Raw genomic sequence first — 26,663 nt, 5'->3', positions numbered from 1 at the left:
GCTATATTGCAAAGGACAAGCTGGCAAAACAGCTCTTGTGTTCAATCTCCATGTCAAAATTAGTGGTCTGAGGGGGCTACCAAAGAAAGGGGAATGATCAATGCTTTCAAGGGTTCACCACTGATGGCAACGTACAGGAGAAAGACACCAACCTGTGCCAGGACAGGCTGGTGGAGCACCTTAGTCTTACCAAAGTGGAGGGAAAGTCCCAGGCTACGATAGGGATCTGAAAAAAGAGATCTAGAATGGATTGCAAGTCAGACTCAGAGTGCATGAGGACCGAACCGTCAGCATACTGAGGGGCAGTAATAACTGTCTTGGTGAAATCAGTTTTAGAATGAAGACTCTACAAGTCGAAAAGCTGATGCGCTCATGCTGTACTCCCAATTCCAGAAGTAAAGCAGTCATGAATAAGAATCAAGATTCCAGCAAGATAGATTAAAAAAGAAATAAAAGTGTTGTGGCACTAATACAACGCTGCTTAACACCAGTACAGATGATGGAGGAGTCCATTTGCAACCCTTTGCAGAGGATAATGCCGGTCACGCCCTCATGAAGTAGCCCAAGAATAAGAGAATATGAATGAACTTCAATGGACAAACAGAACCCAGACAGCACATTCCATAATGTTTCACAGTGATGGAATGAACAGCCTTAGGTTAATAAATATCATAAACAATGGCTGATTTCTCCTGGGGGAATTCTGCATCAAAAATTAAAAATTATGCACACAATATTTTTAAATTCTTCAAAATTGTACATATTTTATTTATCAAAACAACACCACATTTTCACACAGTTTCAAATATTTTGGTATTTTGTTTCAATTTACCTTTAAGCAAGTATGTCTGTAACACTACAGACAATAAAGATTCAGGCATTTTTTTGACAAATACATTCCCTAATAGGCATATTAATATGGAACTCTGAGTAACAAGTCATTTAAACTACAGTGCAGAATAATCTTTCCCACACTCAGAAGCAGTACAAAGGCTTGGGGAAGTCAAGGGCAATATAGGAGCTTTGGAAAAGGGAAGTTACTGTGGGGAAGGAACTTGGGTATGAATGTATAGGGCTGATGGGTATGGCTGGAAAAGTATGGAACAGGGTGTTTTTTTTTTCTTTTTTTTGAGGAGGGGGGGATTGTTAGGAAGTATCTCCCATGCAGACCCTGGCTGACCACTAGCCTCTCTCATTCAGTCAGGCACAGCTGCTCCCATCTCCATGCTTTCTTGCACCCCCTCTCCACATATGTCCTTCCCCCCACCTCAGACATCCACTTCCCACATCCCCCTGTGGCCCTTTACCCCATTCCTTTGTCCCTAGGAGTCCATTCACCCCTTCTCCCAACACCATGTGTCTGTCTGCCCACACTCAGCCATCTCCTGTCCCCATGTGACCCTGCATCCTTCCCCCTCCACCCACGTGTTCCTGCTCCCATCAACCAGTCATCTCCATACATCTCTGCCCTGCCTGCCCCAGATGTCTCTGTGCCTCACTCAGACATCCCTCCTCCCACCCTGTAGCTATGCAACCCCTCTCCTCTGCCCATGTGGTCCTGCACCTCCCTGTCCCCTATGATCTTGCACCTCCACTCCCATTAAGTCCCTGCCCTAATGTGTCCTCCCCCACATGCTCTTACAAGCCCCTGTCTGCCCCCACACCAGCACCACACTCTCTCCCTATATTCCTGTCTCTTGACCTGGCCTGTGAAAAAGGAAGGGTCTTCCTCTTTCCTATAGTAGCTGGAGCCAGGACTATCTATTGTATTTTAGCATCACAGTGCCCCCACCGGGTAAAAGGCAAAATTGTAGTAAATCTTTAGTACAGGTTGAACCTCTCTTGGCCAGCACCCTTGGGACCTGACCAGTGCTGGACAAGAGAGTTTGCCAGCAGATGGGAGATCAATATTTTCTAGCACATTATCAACACTTCCCCTGCTTACTGGGCTCTTAGAAGAGAGTTAGGGGTACATTACAGCTAAATAACAGCACAGGACACTGTCAGCCCTGACTAGTGGCTGTAAACAAACTTTATGGGACCATAGGAAACTTGGCCACACCCATGATAAGCGGTTGTTCAGCGAACTAAAATCATGCTGGATTACAGAGTTTGCCAGATGAGAATATTCCGGATTAGAGAGGTTCAACCTGAAGAAGCTATTTTCTGGGGAGAAAATAAAAATGCACACAGCACGTGAAATATGCATACATGAAGTGATGCAGAATTCCCCTAGACTAACTGGTGTTATGCTCTACACTTGGCTTTGCCCTGTTATGCAACAAAAGTCATGTCAGTGGTGCCCCAAGATGGCGTGAAACCACAACGGGATTCTGAAAGGATATCTTCCAGAAGACTGAAGAGATGGTTCAAAAGGATGCAAGCAATGATCTTCCCAGCCATGAAGAAGAGGGTAATACCTTGGCAATTCCTACACTTAGACTTGTCCCTTTTTTTAAAGAATGGTCCCAATATTGACAAGTTGATGAAGCTGTTGTGATTGTCACAAATACCATCTTTAGAGAGAAGTACAAATATAAGGCCACTTGGAAAACGTTCACATTCCAAACATTGACATCTTCCTATGTCATTCTCAGAGCCCATACAGCTGTCCATATTACACAACCCATGAGTGGTACAGATAACTACTGGACAGATCATTGTTTAGTCATCTTAATCATGAATATGTGGCTTGCAACACAACACCATAAACCACCAACAGGAATGCACAAGAGGTATATTATCAAGACACTTCAAAGAAATCACAGTAGCCATGAGACTCTCCAGCAACGCCTCACTGAGTGGCTCTCTGACCTTCCTGACAATACCAGTGACAGCTAAACACATTGGAAGGCATTCAAGAGCACTATGAATCATTTGGATATTCCACTCTGTCATCAGGATTGGTCTGACGACAACAATGAGGAAATTCTGACCCTAATCTTGTCCATTCAGGCTACCAAGCCATAAGCTCTCCTGATGGAGTATGCTTGCCCAGAAGACATGGAGGAGGCTGCAAGGTGGTGTCCTTCAATTGAAAACAACCAATTTTGTCTGTTTAGCTGGGTCTAGACTACAAAGTTCAGTCTACAGAAATCACTGTTGACAGAGTTTTGCCAACAGAACTTTTGTCTACAGAACATATCCACACCTAATGGGGGGGATCCCCCTGTTGACGCCCTCTGTCAACAGAGAGCAGCCAGAAGCCCTCTCTGTCGACAGAGAGCCACCCCCGCCTGCCTGGAGCATCAACACTATTTTTCTGTCTGCAGAGGCACTATGCCTCAAACTTTCAAGACATAACTCTGCCAGGAAAAAGGCTGTGTTCTGTTGACTGATTATAGACAGAATAAGGAAGCTGGATGTAGCTGTGCATCCAGCTGCTGGAACACTTTGTACAGAGACAGTGATGATAACCACTGAACCAAACTGTACGCCTTGTATATGATGAAAATTATTTCAAGCCAGGGGATGCAGCAGCACTCTCAGCATCTCTAATTCCAGCACCTTGAGTGTCACTACTTTGTTTTCATTCAGATTTGCATACTATGCTCATCAGATACATATCTGTCCTAGGGGCCTTGTGAGCAGTTCCCACTGATGGCAGGGTGGCCTAGTGGCTAGGCCCCCTTGCCAGGGCCTGGGGCCCGGGGCCCAGGGTGTGGGTCTTCAGCCCCATCTGAGAGGCTAATGGATAAGTCTGGGGTGTGGCCCAAGAATCTGGTTTCCCCTCCAGCAAGAGAAGCTTTCCCTGGGAGGGGCGTCCCCCCTCCTTTGTGCCTGGGGGAGGGTCCTCAGGTTCTGCCCTCTGGCGGTGGCCTGGGTGGCAGCTCTGGCTGAGGCCCTGCTGCCTCGCAGCCAGCTGGTCGGCCCCATACTGAGTTGGCTTCGCTCCCTTTATACCCCTCCAGGCCTGACACTGGCTGCAGGTGAACCAGGGTGGGGTCGATTGGGCCAACAGGCCCTGTTTAACCCCTGCCCTGCCTTGCCTTCCTCTCACACTCTCACAGGCCTGCATCTATGTCAGGCAGAACTGGAAGAGAAACCCAAACACTTGTATAATTTGATAGTGTTCAGAGTCAGACCTACGTCCAAATTACGAGCCAGGGCAGGGCAGCAGCAAATTATCTCCCTCTCCGAATTGGAGCCAGGGGACCAGGGGGTAGAATCGGGAAGGAACTGTGCTTCAGTGCAGTCTCTCAAAGGCACACTGACTCCTGGGCCCACTCCTAGGGACTTAAGACTATGCCCAAAATGCAATCGAGCACTCAGTGAATTGGGCTCATCTTTATCATATAATACAGAGGCTCATTCTTTTTTGACTGTAAATGTTAAGCATTTATTGGAATGCAATTTTTCTTACAGCTTATGCTATTTAAAATACAGCTGCATACCATGTGCAGGATAGTGCTTCTTTGGATACCTGGCATAACTGACAATCTTCAAAGAGACAAGGTGGGTGAGGTAATATATTTTATTAGACCAACCACAGTACTTAGAGAGGCGAGCCTCATGATAAAGGATTTCGATGACTGAATAACAGAGTGGTAGCCGCGTTAGTCTATAACTCCAAAAACAACAAAAAGTCCTGTGGCACCTTATAGACTAACAGATACTTTGGAGCAAAAGCTTTCCTGGGCAAAGGCCGCCCCCACTCATGCATCTGACGAAGCAGGTCTTTGCCCACGAAAGCTTCTGCTCCAAAATATCTGTTAGTCTATAAGGCGCCATACGACTTCTTGATGACTGAATGTGCTTTTGACACATTTCAGTAATCAGAGTGTGTGTGTGTGTGTGTGTGTGTGTGTGTGTGTGTGTGTGTGTGTTAGGATGCATGATATTAATTGGTTAATTTATTAGTGAGCAACACACTAACAGTTTATGCTCAGGTAAAACCAATTACTAAAAGATATAGTGTGAAATTCAACCACATATTTACAAAGTTACATCTTTCTTCATCCCACCTGAATTGTTAAGGGATGAGCTCAACTTTATTACTCATAAGAACAGGCTGATTATGGTGGCTGCTCTGAAACACAAACCCAGAGTTACTCGGTCATTTCCATACATGCTTACCAGAAACATTAGTTGTATTTCAGTACTGGGTACCTCCTCTGAACTCCGGCTGAAGTGCTGCTCACATAACACTAATAAATAGTTACTGAGGTCTCTACAGGAAGCTCTAGTAGAGCTGGTAATCTGCCTTCCCTAGAGACTTGCAAGGTATTGTAGTTTTAAGGTAACATTGTCAAAGAGAGAAAAAATGTTGGCATGAGAAGCAAAGTCCCTTTGCACTAGCTGTACTACAGACCTGGCCCCTGATTCAAAGAGTATCTAACCCAACAAAATTAACAACTGAAAGGAGAGGGAGATCAGCAAATCATCATATGGTGCTGGAAAAATTTGTACAATGGAGATGCTGAAAGCCATTGAACCAAACTGTAAAACCTGCGTTTAGATTTTCCCCAACTGCCCCTCAGCCAAACCATCCAAGACTGTCCAAGGTTTGTCAGGGCCATTGCAGGAATGGATCTTGGCTCTTATGAGGCACTTTAAAATTTTCCAGATGTTCTTGAAAATCTGACCAAATTGGTCTTAAATAACAACAACAATACTGGAGCCATACAGACAACATTAGCAAACATTGATAAATGTTTTAGTAGTACCAAAAATAACCAGCCACCACCATTTGACAAAAAAAAGTTTACAAATGCCTGAAAATGTTATAAAAGCTAACACCAGACTGAACCACATACTTGTCGCACTTTTTTGTTTAAATTAAACTGATTTGCTGTGTCCACTGGTAGCAAAATAGGTATGATATGCTGAAAGGTAAAAAATGATCCGCCTGCATAAGACTTTGTTAGAGATATAAGATAATTTTGTTTCATTTTTAGAATAGAGGACTGGTTGAATAATTTGATTTAAAAACACTCAGATGCTAAAATGGGATATCACAGATTGCCATGGCACATAAAAGCACAGGAAGAAAATACGATCAAAATAAAGAAATGCTCTAAAGCAATTCAGTGGTACTTTCCCAGATATTAACATGTACATTTTAAAACTGGATCTTTCAAGTAGCTCTGCACGTGCTTAACTGCATGGACACAAGTACAGATTCTGCAGTACCTCAGTGACGCAGAGGGGACAGAATCTGGACATGAACAAACAGTGGAGAATCCCATATGCAGATGCGAACACCTTGATGAAGTAAGGTCAATGGGAGTGGCAGAGCTAGTTTCCATGCCTGCCATTTCCTTCTCCCCATTTAAGAAAAGGTGCTGAAGAGAAAGGAGGACATGCCAGGGCCACAAGGAAGCCAAGATCTAAAGTTGACCAAAGAATTCTTAGAGCATATTAGAACCTAGCCTTTCACACTTCAGAAGCAACATAGTTTACCTGGTTTCTTGTTATGACCACATAAATTTAATATTTTCAGGTGCAAATATAAGTAACACAATCTTTTTTTCCAACATAATACAGGACAACAATTAATTTTAAAATCTCATTGGAAAGAAATTATACATCTTAATGACCTAAGTTTTCAATTTAATGAGTTATTTTTGGATGCCCTGAAATGGGTTTGTTTTCTATAACCTGGGCATCATCTTTGATTCAGTCCTCTCTCTAGATCCTCACAACCAGGTTGTCTAAATCCTTCTGCCTAATGTCTCTAAGATATAACCTTTTCTTTCCATCCATACATCTAAAACACTCATCCCATCTCATTCGCTTGCATCTTCATTGCATCCTTTTCTCTGGCCTTGATGTATGTAATCTTGCCCTGCTGATATCCACTCAAAATGCTCTATCCCCTGGCTTTGACCTTGCCACTCCGCTTTTTGCATCCCTTCACCTCTCTTCTGCATCACATATAAGCTACTTATCTTCACTTGCAAGGCCCTCCATAGTCTATCCCCACATTGTGTATGATCTCTCAGTTGTTACTGAGATGTTGAATCCTGCTTCCCATCAGGTAAGGATATCAACCTCTATTGACAACTTGCCGAGTTTTCAGAGAAGCCTCTTTGTGCTGTCTCCCATACTCATCACACTTCAACAAGCTCCTCATGAACATTCACAAAGCTACTGCATTGTCCTCCTTCAAACCTTCTTCAAAACTTTACTCTGCTGTGATTCCTACAGAAGAATGTAACAGACAGGTTGGTGTTTGAAGACCACAACCTATCACAGTTTCATTACTTTCTTCTGCTTGCCCTGTCTACTTGTCTGTATCCATCTGTTATCTCTTAGCTTATACTTTGACTATAAGTTCTCTGGTGCAGTGATCTTTTCTTTGTTTTATATTTATAGAGCCTATCCTGGTGGATGACTGGAGCTCTTCGGTGTTATGGTAATGAAAATAAACAAACAGTAACCATTTTTTAAATTCTATTTATAACTTGGCTTAAATGTGAATTATGACCATATTTTAGTCAACAAAATATCTTTATATTAACAATTTACTTTTTATAGCTATTGCAAGTGGCCATTTTAGAATCACAAGAAGACATTTCAGGGCTTGTGTTATGCTGCAAATTCCCGTGTCTCAGGCAGACGTGAAGCTCTCTTAATTTTGTGTCCCATACTCCATGCAAGTCATTGCACTAGCCCAACAGACCACTCACTCAGTTACCTTGGTTTGTTTAAGACAATAAAGGAAGCTTACCTTACACCCCTGATAGAACCAGCACTGAAGTTCCATTCATGAATACCTTTCTGCAACATACAGAGAAATTTCAATAAAAAAGTTCCCCTCAAAATAAAAGATCCAACATACATTATCTTTTAGCCTGTAACTGAAGAGGCTAAAAGATTTAGGAATGTTACTCAAAATATTAGCATTTTACATGACAGCGATTATTTTCTGTGGTATCTTAACATAATGCCAACAGCATCTTAAACAATCTGACAAACACTGTTCTAGAGAGCATTTTAGTAGCTAGAACAATAAAGCCAAGAAACATTTCTTACTGAGGCACAAAATTTAAATGAAGCTTTGGTACCAGCCACAGTCACAACAAAGTGAATTCCCAAAGACAAAAAAGACATGAAATTGAACAGCTTATGACACCTGTCAAGAATACCAAGAAATAAAGCAGCTAGAATCTTTGCCAGAGTTACTGCATTTTGTGCAGTGAATGGTAAAGAAGGGAGAGTCAACAGCATTTGACAATCTAAGACACCTTTTTGCAAGGGTTACCAGACCAATTCCCCCCCCCTTAATTCTTTTTTCTTCTCTGTTTGTATTTTATTGCCAGCGGTTATGTTAATACACATGCCGTAATATAATGTACCAAATAGACGTAACTTTTTTTCTTTAGATCCACATCAAACTTTGAATAATTTTAAAAATCCATTGCAAGATCATTCAGTTGTAAAGTAGCAAATACTAAATGGCCATGCATAATGTGGGAATGTCCTCATATTAAATGAGTTCTAGGGTAAATTGTATCACAGGGATTCATTTATTGCTAGCACATTGCCACAGAGCTATAAAAATGTTCATAAAAACTTTCCATAACAGATCATTTTGCCAGTTTATGACAGGAACATAAATCACCAAAGCTTTTCTGCCACGTCCTCCTTTAACAAATAATGTAGAGTTTCCTAGTTGAACTTGAAGGCTTTAAACTTTTAAGAGATATTGGAAATACTTTGTTTAGACTGACTTTCTGCTCAAGATCTCCTGCTTTCTGGCTGGCTACCCACTAATAAATTCCCAGGCCAGAAGGGATCATCTGCCTGACCTCCTGTATAAACACAGGCCATAGAACTTCCCCAAAATAACTCCTAGAGTAGACCTTTCAGACAAAGCTCTGATGAGGATTTAAAAATTATCAATAATGGAGAGGGTCTACCATGACCCTTAGTAAATCCTTCTAATGGTTACTGATTTCCACTCTGAACTGGTCTGCCTTCAACCTCCAATCATTGGACAGTGTTACAGGTTAAACCAAACAAAGCATTATTAAATATTAGTTCCCGATATAGGTACTCCAACACAAAATTGCCAACAGTGGGGGGACAGCAAGGAGGGCAGCTACCCCAGGACCTAGCTATTTAAAAGGGCCCAGGGCTCTGGGTTGCTGCTGCCACTACTGTAGTAGTGCCTGGAGCTCTGTGCCCTTTGAATTGTTGCCAGACTCCATGCAGGATGCTCTGGGCAGTGCTGGGGGGCGGGCATAGCCCATCAGGGCAGTGCTGAAGACTGGCTACCCCTAACGCCACACCTTCTGCCGTAGGCCCTCCCCCTTGTAGAAGGCCCAGAGCAGGGCCCCACCACATTGCTCATGTAGTCTGTTGCCAGCCCTACTCAGAGAGCAACACAGTCAACTCTTAGCCTTAAGCTAAATATACTGAGTTTCTTGAATCCATCACTGCAAAGCATATTTTCTAATTCTTTAATCATGCTCATGGCTCTACCCTGAGCCCTCTTTAACGTATCAACATCCTTCTTGAATTGTGGACATCAGAACTGGGCACAAGTGTTCCACCAATGGTCACACCAGTGACAAACGCAGAGATAAAATCACCTCTCTGTTCCTACATGAGAGTCGTCTGCTTACGCATTAGCCCTTTTTACCATATTGTCACAATGGAAAGTACTCTGTAACCGATTAGCCACTACAAAACCCAAACCTCTTCCAGAGGCATTGCTTCCCCGGGTGGAGTCACCCCCACCACCCCTACTCCCACCATTACTACAGCCTACATTCATTGTTCCTATAGGTATACGTTTACATTTGTCCTTAGTAAAGCACATATGGCTGGAACTCAGCTTACTGTGTGATCCAGATCACTCTGCATCAGCCACCTCTCCGTTTTATTATTTGCTAATCCCCAAGTCCGTGTCATTTTAAAACTTTATCAGTGACGATGTTACAGTTTTTAAATAAATATGGAGATATATATGTGGAACAGGAAGGGACCTTGAGAGGTCACTGAGTCCAATCCTCTACCCTCACCCCAGACCAAGCACCCTTTCTAGGTTTTTTTTTAATCTATTTGCCTTGGACCCCTAAAAAGGGGATCGAACTTGCAACCTTAGATTTACAAGGCCAATGCTCAACCCACTAAGCTATCCCACCAGTAATAAAACTATGACATAGCAGAGACCCAAGGGTGAGGGATAGCTCAATGGTTTGAGCCTTGCCCTGCTAAACCCAGGGTTGTGAGCTCAGTCCTTGAGGAGGCCATTCAGGGATTGGGGCAAGTAGATGTCAGGGATGGTGCTTGGTCCTGCCAAGAGGACAGGGGACTGGACTACATGACCTCCCAAGGTCCCTTCCAGTTTTAGGAGATGTGTAACTCCAATTAGAGAAGAGGGATAGCTCAAGAGTTTACACGTGGGCCTGCTAAACCCAGGGTTATGAGTTGAAGCCTCAAAGGGGGCAGATTAAGGCCACACAGATTATTTTAACCTGTACAGACTCCCCCACACAGAAACATACTCATTCAATGACTCCCCCTTTATATTCTGAGACCTGTCAATCCATTGAACATGTGCCACACCAATTTTATATTGTTCTACTTCTTTAAGCTACTTTTTGCAGTTTAATATTGCACCTTTCCCATGTGAGTTGTCAAAGAGCCAATACAGGCATTTCTTTTGCCTCTCTGAGGGTAAAGAGCAAAGGGATGGAGGACATATTACATCTCCTTCATATGAGAAAAGAGAGTGTGTAACCTCTGCTTCCACTATCCCCCTATAATTGTGGGGAGCAACTTCAGACCCCCTCTCCCTGCACCCAGTTCCCTGTGAATGCCTTCCACCTATGAGTCCTCACCCCAATTTCACCCATGACCACTCCAAACTAGACATTCAGGAAGGGTGAAAAGGGCAAAAGAATGAGACTCCCAAGTCATGTTTCATGGCTTTATAGTTTACACAAGAGTAATCTCTGACAGAGGCATACATCCTCCTTTTTCCACATGATTTTCTCAGGCTGCTACAGTACAGAGAAATTGCGTTGCTCATGATTCTGTCAACTTCTAAACAATCTCACCAAACCATATCTGGGTGCTATCCAAGTCTAGCATATTTTCTCTAGTCAGTCAAAAATGGATCCACAAACCAAAATGAAACCAAGGCAACTTGGCCGCTGCATTTCGTACTGACCAACAGGACTGTGGCACTTCTCTAAAACCTATGAGGAAACAAACTGCTACATTCAGGGAACCACTGAGGAATGATATACGAGTTTATTGCAGAAACAAAGCAGATCCACAGCCTGACTTTTATAAGAACTTTTCCATTAATTTGTTCACTTTCACAAGTTACATTATTTAATCAACATCAAATTGAGTAGAAAATACTCACTGGAAAAGGCAATTTATTTATACTGGGTCAGCCTGCGAGTCCCTCTCTGGTTATGGAGTTACCGTTCATAAATTTAGAAGCCGAGTTGCATTTCAGATTTCAAATAAATATTAAACCTCTTCTTGTATGAAAAATAAACCATACACTCATTAAATTTACACACTTACATCCTGTGCCTACACTACAGCAATCTGTCAACAGAAGTTACTGTCAGAAGATATCTTTCAACAAAACTTCCGACAACAGACTGCGGCCAGACTGCCAAGTGGCTCTGTCGACAGACACAAAACAGCCAACTGGAAGCACAGCAGACAGGGGTGCCCAGAGTCCCAGAAGCCCTGTCAACAGGAGCCCCCCCCCCCCCAGAAAAGTCCAGACTGGCTTTGTGTCAACAGAGGCCTTCTGTCTCATGGGGAGCGGCAGAAAACTCAACAAAACTGTCACATTCTGTCAATTCACTGCAGACAGAATGCCTTGGGAATGTGGACACCCCATGGATTTTGTCAACCAAACTCCCTAGTGTAGACATAGCCATTGAGTACAGAATACTTCTTCTGAGAACCATCTATTATCTCATGAGTTAAAAATTAATTAAGTCATTTTCGAATTTGAGTGTGTGTTAATCTTCTTTCTCACAAATAACTTCAGCAACATACAAGGAAAAAATCTTAAAAAATCAGTTGCATTTCACCTGTGGCCAAAACTCTAAGCACCGTGCCTTAATCACAAGCTAATGATTATTGTATAATGACACTACAGGGCAGAGTTAAGGTTGTCTGTGCACCCAAATTGTACATTCTGAATTTCCTGGGTTTGCAACTCTTAGTCATAGGACATTTACAACATCCTTGGGATGTTATTTATCTTTAAATTAGTGATGCATATTCTCAGCCTTCACTTATCCTAGATTTTTGTCTGGAAATATTTATAGGCAGTTCTACTGACTGTAGTTAATCTCATGAATTGTTCACTGAAGGAAGTAAGCAGCCCATATTTTGGCATACAATGACATGAATTAATATTCTGATAGACTATGGGAGGAGAAACAGAAACTGAGATTCATTCATTGTCGAAATGGATGTGAAGAAGTTTTACCCAGCAATAAACAATGCATGTTCAGTTAATAATATACGACAGAATGTTTGCACAAGAATTAGGGACCTTGGGGAGTTCAGAGTATTCGGAGTACTAATCACACTTCATAGTTATGGTATGAGAGATAAGCTACCAAACAGAGACAACAGGAGTGTTTGGGAGTGAATTATTGAGAATCATTCATTCATGGGTTTTGAGATCATTCCAAATATGCTTAGAGCACTCTCCTAGAGTAGGTATTTTATGCTCTCAAGGTTTACAATTATTACAAGGTTAACATTATCTGCAATATGGGACAATATATTTTGGTTCCCAGCACCTAAGGCAAGGTATGCATGTTTGTCTGTTTGCTTGTTCAGTTGAGGTGATCATGAATGTGCTGATCACAGCTGACCACATATAAACATTGATCTGGACACAGTTTAGCTTGCATTTCACTTTGTCTTCTGAATGCCCCATCACTGCCATTATCTGTAAGTTTTTCCCCCGATGTTTATTTCCCCCAAGAACACATCCAAATGCTATACTTCCTGGTGTTCCATAGACATTATTCAAAGAAGGTGGAGTAGAAAAAGAAAATAGCATAACAGGAGTATGTCAGAAATATTTCTATTGTAAGTGCAAAAGGCACCTGACAGGTTCCAGGAAACAATTCCCTGCTGCTATACCTTGCCACTGAAGAAAAGTCAGTAAAAGAGGAAATAATCATCAATATTTGGGTTTTTGGATGCTGACAAATCACCTGTAATATTTTCCTGGTTCCACATCTCCCAGAACCAACTCATCCCCTATGCTTTCTTCTTCTCTTCCACGACTCCTAGGCTCCCTTCTTTCTCTCTGCTTTCAAAACTTCCCGGCTGCCCCTCAAGCCCTACTACCCTTGTTTCCTTCCAACTATCCCTGACTACAGTTACCTTACCCTGTAAGCCTCTCTTCATACTAGCTCTCCAAAGATCCCTTCAAATTTACTCTCCTTCCAAATATCCCTGATCTAACCTCGCCCCAGCTTCCAAGCTCATATATATTTAACTGTGCTTTTGCAGTCTCCTAAATGTCTATCTTCTTTCATCAATTTCCTCTTTAAGTTCTCAACTTCCTGCACAACTATTCAAAACAATTATCTGTATTTTCTCTGACTTCATATTTACAGTGTCTCCAGAAAGCTACAATACAAACCGGTGAATTCTGGAGACATTTTTCACACTCCAGCACGTTACTGAGGGTCCAGAATTCAAAGAGGATACAGGTCAGCAATCCTGGTCAAAATGCATGATTTAAAAGAACCACATCTTTCAAAATTCTAATTCTTTTCAGCACATATCCAAACTATATCATGTATTTGGGTAACAGCAGAGGGGAAAAAAGAGGGAAGTTCCACTTGTACAAATAAATTTATATTCCAGTATTACTGGTCTGGTGTACATATATTTTAAAAGCCAAGCTTTCACTAATATGCTACTGGATCTTTGTGCACTATATACTTAAATCAAACCTTCTAAAATAAGATTATAAATCTAACATTTTTTATAATCATAAAAAATCATGAAAAATACGTAACCGTGATCAACTATCTGCAAATTAAGCAATGCCCAGCAATGCGTGTGTTTGAAGATATTTCCATATATACCACAAATAAGTTTTGTGTAGTCAACTTTAACAAATCTTCAGTTATAGGATTAATATTGCTTACATGATTCAGAAACCATAAGGCATGATCACTATTTTTCATCCTAAAACAACTGCAATGGCTTACCTTGTCATCAGGCAGGACATGCCAGATAGATATGGTCTTTTCTTCTGCCTCACTATTGATGGACAGATATGAAGGCTGATAAATTTTTGTTGGTTCTAATATTAAAACCTTGGGGAGACAATTATAAAATCATTAAAAGGTTTATGATATTTAAAAAATCTTGTGATGAACTGAAAACATACAGAAAGTCCTAACACATAAGGAATCACACAGGGAAAGGATAAACAAATAAAAATGTGTAAAATGATCACATTAGCCTAAAGCCTGAAATTCTCGTTTAAAGTTAGTTTTTCCATAACCTGCCTTTCTCCACTACATATGTGAGCACATGATACTGTTTATTCAACAAAGCTCTGAGTGCCTTTATTGCCTACTGCCAAATGTTGAGCAATCTCTGGAACATGATAGGTTTTTTGACCTAGTGGAGGTAGCACGTGAGCTCGTGCTTTTGGGTATGTCTACACTAGGAGATTAGGTCGAATTTATTAAGTTCAATTATTTTAGCATCAGGTTTTGCAAAGTGGAGGGTGCATGTCCCCTGTGCACATCACATCAATACAATGCATACCCCTTAGGATGGGCAGCTTCGACTCTGTCACCAGTGCACTGTGGGTACCTATCCCACAGTTCTTGCAGATCCCTTGCATTGTGGGTTAAGCTCCCAGTTTCTGACAGGACAAAAAAAATGCAGGTGGTTTTGGGTGTGTGTCATCAGCCTCCCATAGTGCACTTCTCTCTTCTCCCTCCTGCTGGAAAGCAACAGCAAACAGTGTTTTCGTTCCCTTTTTTCACTGACTACCCATGTAGATGCCATTATGAGGCTAGCATGACCACTGTCCAGCTTCAAATTGCTGTGACAAATATTGTGAACACCTCGCACGTTCTGCTGCTGCATGTGCAGAGCCTAAGCAGCAGCCATCAAAGCACTGAAGAGTCTTAGGAGGATGCAGACATACACATATGTGAAATACCAGAAAGGAGGAATGGGGAGATGCTGGCTATACTTGATGCTTTGTACTCAGTGGACCACTGGTTCAGGTGCCATGAAACAAGCTCAGACTGGTGGGACCACATTGTTATGCAGATATGGGACAATCAGCAGTAGCTACAACACTTCCACATGTATGAATGATCAGACAGTGACATGACAGCCACGTCTGCTCCTGTTAAGGAGATGCTTCCTGTATGATGCATGCCAGCCTGTAAAGCCTGTAAAACATCTGCAACACAAGCAACAAAAACACTGTTTTGGAGAGGTGATGGGTTTTTATTTAGGAAACAAAAGCAAGCACACTGTAAAGGAGTTTATAACAGGGACTTCAGGTGGGGTGGAGTGAGCAAAAGCAAGAGGCATTTTGCAATCAGAGGTGGGGCTGTGTCACTGTTCTGCTCTGAGAAACACTCCTGCGGGTTGAATGGAAGGCTGCCCTTGGCTTGCCCACCCCCTGCATTCCGGAGCACCGAGGGAGAAGGAGGGTATGGAACATGGGGGGCGGGGGCGGACATGTGGTTGAGTATGGGCTGCAGTGGGGCTCTGTGCTCCTCTACAAGGCACCTCAGGAGTCCTGTTTGCTGCATGAGCTTCAACATCTATCTCCTAATGGGTCTAGACTTCCCGCTCTCTGAGCTCTCTCCTCTCCTCCCGATCCATCCTCCTTCTCCTCCAGTGTGGTTCTCCCCCACAAACGTAACTGTGTCCTCTCCGTGCAAGCAGCTAGCATGTGCTCAAGAAACATATCTTCCTGCCTTCATTTTTCCCTTCTGATCTGTGCAAGTTTAACAGCAGGAGGGAGGGCAGGGGGCAGTTGTGAAAGAGCCTGAAAAATAAGTTAAGGCCATACATTAGGGAGACACATTTACTGTAGATGAGATAAGTTTTAAACACCCGCAAAGTAATTTCATAAAAGAGCCTCTGTGGGAAAGAATAGGGATGAGCTATGTACAAGGGCAAATTTTTACTGGTAGCTGTCCTCTATGCAGCAGGTACTACTCAGAGATCTTAAGGGACCTGCTTCGCTCGGTTACTTCCAGGTATGGCAAGGCACAGACTGCAGCATGCTTTCTAGCTAAGTGAAGGACCATGGATTCAAAAAGCAGGTTCTGCAGCTGTGCGTACTCTAAAGAGGTGGGGCGGGGGGGGGGGCAGCATGGTGGCTATTGGGGCTGTGGCAGTTGTGGTTGCTGTGTACTTCTTCCCACTCTTACCTAGGACAGTGAAAGTTTCCCTTCCTCCAGGATCCTGGGGAAGGGAACAGAGGTTGGGTGCCAGGCATGGCAGTGTAGTTTGCGCTGTCGGGACTGTACCACTGTGTGCTTTCCCTCCCCACTTTCCTCCGACAGTGAACATTTCCCTTCCCACAGGAGCCTGGGGAAGGGACTGGAGGGTGGATGCCAGGCATGGAGGAGAGGCTTGTGCTACCATAGCTTAAAGCCCGTGTTTCATATACCTTCCCCTGCTTTCTCTAAGCAGCAGTGTGAGATACCAGCCTTCTTAGAATAACACAGATTGCTACAGAACAGATGATAACTGAATGTGGGCAGAAGGCCGGTCCACGTGGCTGCACTGTTCTGTGCAGCAATGATGTCAGATCACTTACTGGTGGCTTGGTGTGCAAAGGGGTCCTATCACGGAGGTTGGAATAAGCCAGGCCTCCCCAGAAACCTCATGAGAAGGACTGAGTAGTACCTATCTGAGAGGCTTATGGACATGTGCAGGGAGGACTGGCACTCTGTCCCCAGACATATTAACAAACTGTTCTGGGGGACCCAGGCTGGGTAGTGCAGCACCTGCCACAGATCACATCCAACTGCCTCACCCCACTAGCAGCATGATTAAAAATAAGAACTCACCAGAAGTGCCCTCCCCACCATCAAGGTCTGGCAGCAAAGCATCCTGGGTGGAAGGACAGTATCTGAAGTGAAAAAAGGATCCTGGCTGTCGTTTAGATCAGCTGCTCTCTTCACCAGCTGACCATCGTCATCCTCCTCTTCCTCATCCTCCACGTCTTTCCCACTGTTCCCAGAGGCTGCCTGAAGCGTCTCTTGGGAGGTATCCAAGGACAGTTTGGGGACAGTGGTTAGGTCCCCACCCCAAGAATCCACTGCAGCTGTTCATAGAAGCAGTATGTTGTGATGATGACCAGAGCATCCACTTGCTTCCTTTGTCTTCTGGTGCACCTGCCTGAGCTTCTTCATTATCATGCAGCACTGCTCGGTGTCCCTGATGTAACCTTTTTCCTCCATGCCCTGTGAGATGTTGGCATAGATGTCTGCATTTCTTCGCAGCTTTGTAGTTCTGCCAGTACAGCTTCATTCCCCTCCCCCCCCCACACACACCCCCAGCAATATGATCATGGAACTCCTGCATGCTCCATGCTGGATCTCATCTGCAACCCTGGGAATTCATGGCCAGGTGTGCTGCTGAGATGTGCTGCCTGCTCCACTTACCACACTGGCCAAACAGGAAATGAAATTCACACTTTCCTGGGCTGTTTTCTTTACACCTGGAGAGCAGCGGAGCCGAAAGTGGTCATCAAAGTGGTCACCTTGGGACACCATGGGACATCTCCAGGAGGCCAAGAACATTGAATTTCACAACATTCTGTCTGTGCAACTGTAAAGTCGACCATGCAAGGTCAAATTTGGCATTACTCCTCGTGAAAGGCAGGACAACCAAAATTGATCTTAAGAGCCCTTAAGGACCCTGTAGTGTGGACCAATTGCTTAGAAAATCAACTTAAGTCAGCCAAGTTCTCCCTAACATCCTAGCGTAGACCAGGCTTTCGTTTGCAGTCTGGGATGGGAGAGGAGCAGCTCGCAATATCATCATAGAGAAACCTGAAAGTTCTTCACTCTGGAGCTAGACTGAACTCCTTTTAAGTCACACCACTGTGAGCAATAACTATAAAACTGGACAGGATGGAATGGTTCCACTGGAGTTAAAAGGGTCCAGGAGGCCACATGATGACAGCAACAGATTGCAAAACAATTCTTGGTATATATGAGAGCAAAATCTTTAAGATTAATCCAGAAGAGACAAGAATTCAATGCAGCAAAATTTGATCCAACCTAGACACCTAGTATACCACTGTGCTATACAGAACACTTAACCAAAAGTAGCTGATGGCCCATCTTTAAGGCCCCTACCAAATGTATGGCCTTGAAAAATTTGTCACAGAACATGCAGTCTAGTCTCCCCCATGAAATGGGTCGTTGGTGTACTTTTACTCTGTACTACACACATTTTATGGAGATGACCAGTGTTTCTCAACACTGGAGTCCCAACTCAAAAGAGATTTTGGGGAGGGGGCAAGTTGCAAGGTTATTTAAAGGTGTGTTGTGGTATATGTAAGTGTAGAGTATTATAGAAGACCCATATAGAATACTATAGGGGGAGTCACAGTTTTACTACCCATACTTCTGTGCTGCCCTCAGAAGTGGGTGGCCAGAGAACAGCATCTGCTGACCAGGCACCCAACTCTAAAGGCAGCATCCTGCCAGCAGCAGTGAAAAATTAAGGGCAGCAATACCATATTATGCCACCCTTACTTCTGCTCTGCTGCCTTCAGAGTTGATCAGGACCATCACAACTGCAACACCACGAAAAATTCTTATTTAAATATCTAAAATAATAAAATTTACAATTTGTAAAATCATATGACCGTGAAATAGGCCAAAATGGGCCATGAATTTGGTATCCATCTTACTTCAGGCCCTTAAAGGGAAAAGCAGCTTTTATAGGTTGTAGACATTTAATTTGGTAAAGACTGATATAGTATTCAATATTTTAATCTGATTTCAAGAAAAGACTCAAAGCCTTAAAGTTTATATTTACTGCATGTAAGGTTTTCTAGCTCAATTTGTAAATATCTGCATTTAATTGGAGCAAGAAATTACTGCATTTTTATTTATTGTGAATTGCTAATGTAAAATATTTCCACCCAAACAGCTGAGATATATAGAAAGGAAATCAAAATAGAGAACAGCACAAATTAATTCTTTTACCTAAAACACCTGCCTTCAACCCTCCTCCTTGCATGCTGTAAGATCAGTATACACTACAGTAAACCCTTGATTTTACAGACCCAATTTAGCGGACTTTGGAAACAACACATGTCCATTCACCCTGTCCCCACCATTCCCACCCCCCACCATTGTTCCTGAAGTCCACTTAATCAGAGCCCATAAATTCAAAATCCCATCCCCATCTTCACCAAAAAAAGAAAGGCAACTTACCAAATCCACCTCTTCCAGTCACCAAACCCCACCACAGCCTGGACTGCTGCCAGAGCTGCCAAATGCTCCTCCCACCAAAGGTTGGGTGCATCTATGGGCAGACCACTTGCATACGCATCCCACCCCTAATGGGAGTATGGCGGCTCCGAGCTAGGCAGCTTCAGCTGTGCAGTGGGGACCCTTCCAGCAGTGGTGGTTCTGGTAAGTCAAGGGCTTTTTCTTTTTTTAAAAAAGAGGGTGGGAAGGAGCAGGGTTGGGGGAACCTGGTGGGGATGGCAGTAAAGCCTTGTATATAATGGACTTTCAAGTTTAACATACATCCGTCCCCCGATTCGTCTGTTAAATCACAGGTTTATTGTGGTGTATTTTTGCAAGTGATTTCTAGACTTTTTAAAGAAGAATTTTTAAAATGATTTTGTAAATAAATACTAAAAACATTCTTGTAACGTGTTTTATGTCTTCCTCCAGTGTCAGGGGATAATAGCTTAATATAGCTGCCAGTTATGGAGTTACTTTGTATGTTCAGTCGGTACTGAAGTTCCTAGAACCAGATCCTTTATTTATTTTAAAGCTTTGACCAAAAAAATCCATAATGCCTTTCCCTTTCTCCAGAGTATGCAATGCACAATCAGTTTTGCTAGGATGTGTATATTTTTCAGAGTGTCAGAAGAGGCCTTTCATGGGAAAAAGTTGCATAATCACATGACTAAGGATGGGCACAGCATGTTACCTTTGGCTGCACTGTGTTATTGACAAGATTGTCTCGATTTAATTTTTAAAGAAAATAAGAATGCTTTGCTGGGACAGAACTGGAAGGCAGATTCTTTTTTTAGTGTTTCATTATGTCATGTGATAAGCAAGAATAAGAAAGGGATGTGGTTTCCTGTGGGTGTCCGTTATGAAGCCCAGAGTAATTTGCATATTTTCTTCTTTTAACTCCCTCCAAACCTGGTCATGTCACAACCCTCCTTGCAGAAAGAAGACAGAACAAGATTTTCTGCAGCGCTTCACATTGTCTCTGCTTACTGTCTGGTTGCTCTTGTGCATTGTAAAGTGCAGTTTTTCCCAGACTGACAGTACCTCTTACACATTGTGTCTAATCCCCAGAAGCCTGCTGAACTGTGCACATCTCAGGAATCTAGGTGACAACACAGGTTGCCATTTACAAAGAATAAAAAAGCAGCATTTTCCAAAGCAATCAAATCAAGCTGTCTAGCATAAAATTCTGCCTTGATACGTAACATAAAGGAAGCTGCAGTTGTGGAAAATATTTTTACGGCATATATCCTCCAGCTGGGCATAAAGTAGCCATTTAGCATAAAACAAACAAGCAATGTATTTCTAGCAGGGTTCATTGTTACTGTTCTAGGAAATATCTGAATGTTTATAGTTTTAGACAGTAATCCACAATCACATTAAACAAGACAATACTGGCTGTCAAACAGCTCATTTACCGTCCCCTAAAACAGTGAACAAATGGACATCATTAAATACAAGAGATTGTGAGCAGTGTTCCCTCTAATTTTCTGTTTGTGAGCAGAATAAAATTTTGTTATATGCACCAAGGCTTGTGCAAATGTACATCACCACAAAAACACACATGGCCAGGTGTGGGCACTCTGGTAACCAGGCAGGCAGCACCTGAATCTTTCCTGAGTGGCCACTCAAGTGCTCATCTTACAGGGAATGCTGATTGTGATCTAGATATGCTAAGCCTAACACTGTGTTGCTAACAACTGATAAAACAAAGGAAAAAAAGTCTTTCCTAAAGGTGTAATTCAATTAATCTGTTGTCATTTGAGACAGACTAGAATATTACAGCTAGCGTAAATTACAATATTCTACCTTGCTTTTCCTTTGCTGCTTCCCTATAAAACAGGCCAAGCAACAACTTATTATCAACTAAAACCACTGCACTGTGTCAATCAAATAGAGTTTTTCTGGGAGCATGGTTTATTGCATGCCAAACTGTGAACAAGTGATATTTTTATTAAGCATGATATAGACAACAAAAGGGAAATGAATACAAATAAAAAGTTAAGCGAGAGAGTTAATAACATGCGCACTTACGGGAAATCTAACTACAGACACATCTGTTTTTGTGGCTTCAACTAGGAAATCCATCCAAAAGTCCACAAGTTCCTGTTTGGCAACGTGTTGTTCTGGATTCAATTTCTTAAAATGCTGATATATTAAAATAGTTTCTACAATAGACTTGAGGTACCTATGATCAGCAAAGCACACACACACAGTAAATTTAATACTGTTCACAAATAATCATTTTTGTATATTTAATTGGACTTTAAATATTCAACAAGACAATGACAAGACAGCCAGTCATATTGTGATCATCTAGGATTACTTTTAATAGATTCCTTGTTTTAGAAACAGATGTCTGTGGCAAAGACATAATTACCCTGCAAGTTTCCTAACTTCTGGGCCACTCTATCCTGAGCATGTCTGTTATCCTGACCTGTGACAGTATTGCTGTGTAGCGAAATCTCCTTCCCACGGACTAAACTGAGTTCACAAACTCATTTCAGCTGTGACTAACTTCAAATTGATGCTAGTGAATATTCACTGTGTTAACCTTCTGTGTCACTGTGTCCTCTACACTGCATCTGTACTGACTGATTACTTAGCGTAGGTGTTTAAAATGAGATGCCTCTAGATTCAGGGTCTTTGTGTTATAAATGGCATTAACAGGCAGCCTTTTAATAACATTGCAGAGAAGACAACAGCTGTTCTGGAATACAGAATGTTTCTTCTCACTGCTGTCTGTGACATTCTCTTTTTGTGGTTTTGTGTTTTGCTTCGTAGTGCATACTTATTGAACCTTACTTTGATATCTTTCACTGTTAAATAGAAAACATACAATTGTAATTTAATAACATCATTACTGATTAACGAATTACAGGTTGAACCTCTGTCATCTGGCACCCTCAGGACCCAACCGGTGCTGGATGAGAGATTTGCTGGACAACATGAGGTCAATATTTTCTAGCACATTACCAGCACTTCCACTGCTTACTGGGCTCTTAGAAGACATTTGGGGTAAATTACAGCTGAATAACAGCACAGAACACTGAGATCCAAGACTGGTAGCTGTAAACAGACATTATGGGACTGTGGGAAACTTGACCACATCCAGGATAAGTGGTTGTCTGACTAGCTAAAATCATGTTGGATTACAGAGTTTGCCAGATGAGAGTTCCAGATTAGAGAGGTTCAACTTGTAGTTGGAGATCCACGAACGACCCATATATACCATTTTGACCTTGTCTCAAAACTCCCATCCAAAGCTGTGTTACAAGCACTAAAGCAACAGAACATGCACAGCCAAGGAAGACAGGACACTGGTTGCATGACCTTGAAGAAAAAGCCACCACAGTTAGCCAGTACAGGAATTTGGTTGTCTTTAAGGACAGTTTCTGTACTTATAATAATGACACATATGGGACAATATAAGTTCCATTTTGGGGTGAGAAGGAGGTGTATCAACAAAGCTACTTTATTTCCCCACAAGAAGGGTGCTGGGTGTGCTTCCGCCTGCACCTGAGCAGCTATGCTGGGTGGTATGATGGGAATTAGAGCATGTGACATAGCTTCACCCCTTCTTCACTCTTAGGATAGTCTTGAACTTGCAGTGTGCTAACCCTAAGTAGTCATTGTGCCCTCTGAGCTAATGGGCCATAAATGTCTGGCCTCTGAACAAGGCCATAAAGGGGAGGAAAATGAAAAGGTGAACTGTAGCTCTGTCCATTTGTACAGGGGCAAGACACAGCCTTACTAAATGTGTTTGGAACCACAGAAAGCCTCTCTCAGAGATAAACTGGAATACCATCTTGCTGTTCTGACACCCTGAAAAGTCCAGAAATTAGTCATTAAGGGAGTTGGGGGGGGGCGGGTGGAAATCAGCTGAAGGACGAAGTCTCTCCAGGAGTTGGAAGCATTGCAAGATCTTGCAGCTGTTTCACTGCTTGAAATTCCTTGTTTTAATTTGCATTGTGTATGTGTTTCTCTCATCTAACAATAAGATTTCAATTCTCTGAACATCTGTTCTTGACCAGCTCTGAACAGACCTGTTTGCCTTTACCCTTTGAATGGTCACAAAACCAAAACATCGTCCAGTAGCACTTTAAAGACAAACAATATAATGTATTAGGTGATGAGTTTTCATGGGACAGACCCACTTCTTCAGATCCAGAAGTCTTCAGTCTTCAGATTCAGTCTTTAAAGTGTTACATGACTGCTTTTCTGTTTTGTGAAGATACAGACTAGCATGGCAACCACCCTGTGACTATTCACCTTTGAATGTTGTTAGCTTGCTTTATGCCAAGCGGTTTTTAATTATGCGAAAGAAAACAAATCATAGGCTGTCCTGATCTAATGCTCAGAAAGGCACATACATTCATTTTTAAAAGGCTGAATTCCCTTCTTGATGTGTGCGCACAGCTTTCACATGAGATAAAGATTTCCCCAGGTACCTTCTGAGTCTTTTTTTTTTTTTAAATTGAGAGCAGTGAGTATGAAATGTGCTTGAAGGCCACAGCCATTGAAATACAATGTGGTGTGTTACAATTTTAAAAGACTAAATTAACCCCTTAACACATACGGAAATTAAATTAACACATATGGAGATGTTCAAAAATATTGTATCTTGCACATTCCCTTACCACGCTGGAGCCTTTAGCTTAAACAGCTTTTCTGAAGCCTGGATCACTCTGAGATGGTCATTGGCCAGAACACTGGCCCCCAAGAAAAATCCAACTTCCCAATAGCTCTGCAGCTTCTCCAGGTTCCCCTTTTTACCAAGCAGGCTGCTGATTTTTACCCCTGGAATAATAAGAATACAATTCAATGATAAACTGGTTTTGCTGGCCTGTGCAAAGATTAACAATTAACCTATTTGTAAGGTTTCTCACTGCTCAAGTAATACATGTCAAGAAATACAAATACATAAAAAGGAAGTGCTAAACATTATACAGGCTTCCATTTTGGGACAGCTAATAAATAAAAATTAACAGAAAAACAATAAAACAAACTACTGCTCCCCCACACACATCCCAAACACAACCATAGAGACCAAGCTGCTTTGAACACCAAAGGGAAATTACTGCACAGTAACTCTGCTCCTTGATTAGAAATATATATAAAACAAAGGATCATTAAAGGGGAGCTTCCTTAAAAGCAATTTAGAATTTCCATGGTGATTATTCAGATAGAAATTATACTCACCATATAGTTTTTAAACCTGCCAAAGCATCACGAACACTAAAGGTACATTTTCCCCAACTTCCTATAGGCTCCTCAGGAAAGGAACATCAGGACATTACTATAGGGACAAGGCCACAGCTGGACTATCTACATGCCTGCATAAATCTCATCTGTAAAGGTAAATTTGGGGCCTTAAAATGCAAAATGTAACTTAAAAAACTTAACAGATGCTAAAAACTGCACCTATTACAGTATTTTGAGTTACAGGCCTCCAGTTAAAAGCCCCAAACTTACCTTTACAGACAAGGTCTGAAGCAGGGTGAAGAGGCAATCCAGTGAGGGGCTCCTTCTGGCATGAAGCCTACCCCCCAAAATGCATCCATTCGTATTGATGTGCCCCCTTCTGCAAACACTAGAGATTGTGGGAGACTGTTCGGGTCACCTAGATCTGTTAACTCATGTAAGTACTACCAATTGCCTTTTTGTCACTTGGAGTTCAACTCCTGTTAATTACTAAGTATTAGCAAAATACTTGGTAAGAATACACCTTTTTTTCCATTTTGAAGACAAAGCCTGTACTTTGTCTCTGTTAAGGCCACTTCTCCTCACTACAACTGTTCCCTTCCTTTTTCCAACACTCAAGCCATTATACCAGTCCTCCAACCCTTGCTCTCCCTACCCATATCTTCTGTCTATGTTCTTGCTCCAAAGACCCAGTGTTTCTGGTGAAAACCTTGCAACCATGCTGAAATTTGTCTTCTCCACAACTCTACTACATACCTTGTCAAATAACTTTGTTTCTGCTTCTTACAATTCTCCTATCAAGACCTATATTATTAAACTGCAAACACTGCAGCTAATCTACTTTACATTTCTTATGCTGTCTGCTTTTCCGTATCACTGATCACATATCACTGATGCCAGACAACATTAACAGAGTTGGTTTTATGTTGAAAAAACAGTCAATTTTTACATCCTTTCACTGACTAAAAGTAAAACTTTAGGACTTTGTATTCTATTACTAACAAGACGTTGCCATGTTTGAGTCGTGCAAAGCACAAGCTAATGTATAAATCCAAGCAAAAAAAAACAAACAAAAAAACTAACAAAAATTAAAAAAACAGAAAAACTGTTTTTTTAAATGAACCTTTATCTTCCTAAATGAAAATATTTCTATTAACAATAGATTTTGTAAAGCCCTTTTCTGTAAGACAGTTTGGGGGTCTCTATTACTTTAAAGAGCATGATATGTCAGCTCTCTTAATGTCACAATGTCTGATACACAGTTTGCCACTGTTCCTTATTTCTATTAAGTAGCACCTCAAGGACTGGATTAAGAATCCAAGCCCCATTGTGACACACATTGCATATACTCGCACACACAGAGAAGGCACTACCCAAATGGCTTACAACACTACAAATTCTTGATTTCATCTGTGGGCCTAATTCAGTATTCACTATGCAAGAAAATGGGTTAAAACGGGTCTGTGATGGGGTGTATCAACCCTGCACTGAATCTGAGCAGGTTAATCTGGCTCACCCCACCAAAGATACCCCACCCCTACAGCCTTGCTGGGCAGGCTTGAGCTGCAGACCTGCTAAGGGAGAAGTTGCCTGCTAAGCTGCTGCCAAGGGAGAAGTTGCCTGTGAAGCTCGAGATAGGAAACTGCCTGCAGACCAGACCACAGAAGCTAGTCAGTCGGGGAAGACTGCCAAAGCCTCCAAGCCAGAGAGAAATGCCCCAGTGAGAGAGGCAGGAAATATTCAAAGGAGGAAAATGCTCGCTGGTAATTTGGCATGTTGCTGTTGGATTCCCCACCAAGCCAGTGATGGGCCACCCCTGTGCAGGTAAGGCCCAGGGCTGGAGTCTGGTAAAGCTGGGAGGGCCTAGACTCCCCGGCCCCTTTCCCAAGCTCTGACCCAGGGGGTTTGCCCCCTGAGGGGGGCCTTGCCCTATAGACTCTGGCCACAAGGTCACACTGTCCCGTAGAGAGGGTTTTAGCACTCACTCAGGCCACTAGCCTAAATGGTCCTTTA

The 26,663-nt window shown here is 42.4% G+C and overlaps 1 protein-coding gene across 3 annotated transcripts in view; it reads right to left on the bottom strand.

Annotated features, from left to right (window-relative positions):
- Positions 1–26,663, bottom strand: part of MAP3K5 (mitogen-activated protein kinase kinase kinase 5) — a 175,298-nt gene that overhangs the window by 44,528 nt on the left and 104,107 nt on the right. For all 3 annotated transcript variants that reach the window (XM_074990492.1, XM_074990491.1, XM_074990490.1), the window contains exons 9-12: positions 24,086–24,245; positions 21,480–21,633; positions 14,175–14,282; positions 7,673–7,722 (exon numbers count right to left, since the gene is read on the bottom strand). In XM_074990492.1, the coding sequence (XP_074846593.1) occupies positions 7,673–7,722; positions 14,175–14,282; positions 21,480–21,633; positions 24,086–24,245 (472 nt within the window). The remainder of the gene's footprint in view (positions 1–7,672; positions 7,723–14,174; positions 14,283–21,479; positions 21,634–24,085; positions 24,246–26,663) is intronic.

Source organism: Carettochelys insculpta, chromosome 3 (genome assembly GCF_033958435.1).
Source record: "Carettochelys insculpta isolate YL-2023 chromosome 3, ASM3395843v1, whole genome shotgun sequence".
Lineage (NCBI taxonomy): Eukaryota > Metazoa > Chordata > Testudines > Carettochelyidae > Carettochelys > Carettochelys insculpta.
Note: the sequence above shows the minus strand (reverse complement) of the source record. Positions and strands in the feature narration are given on the sequence as shown.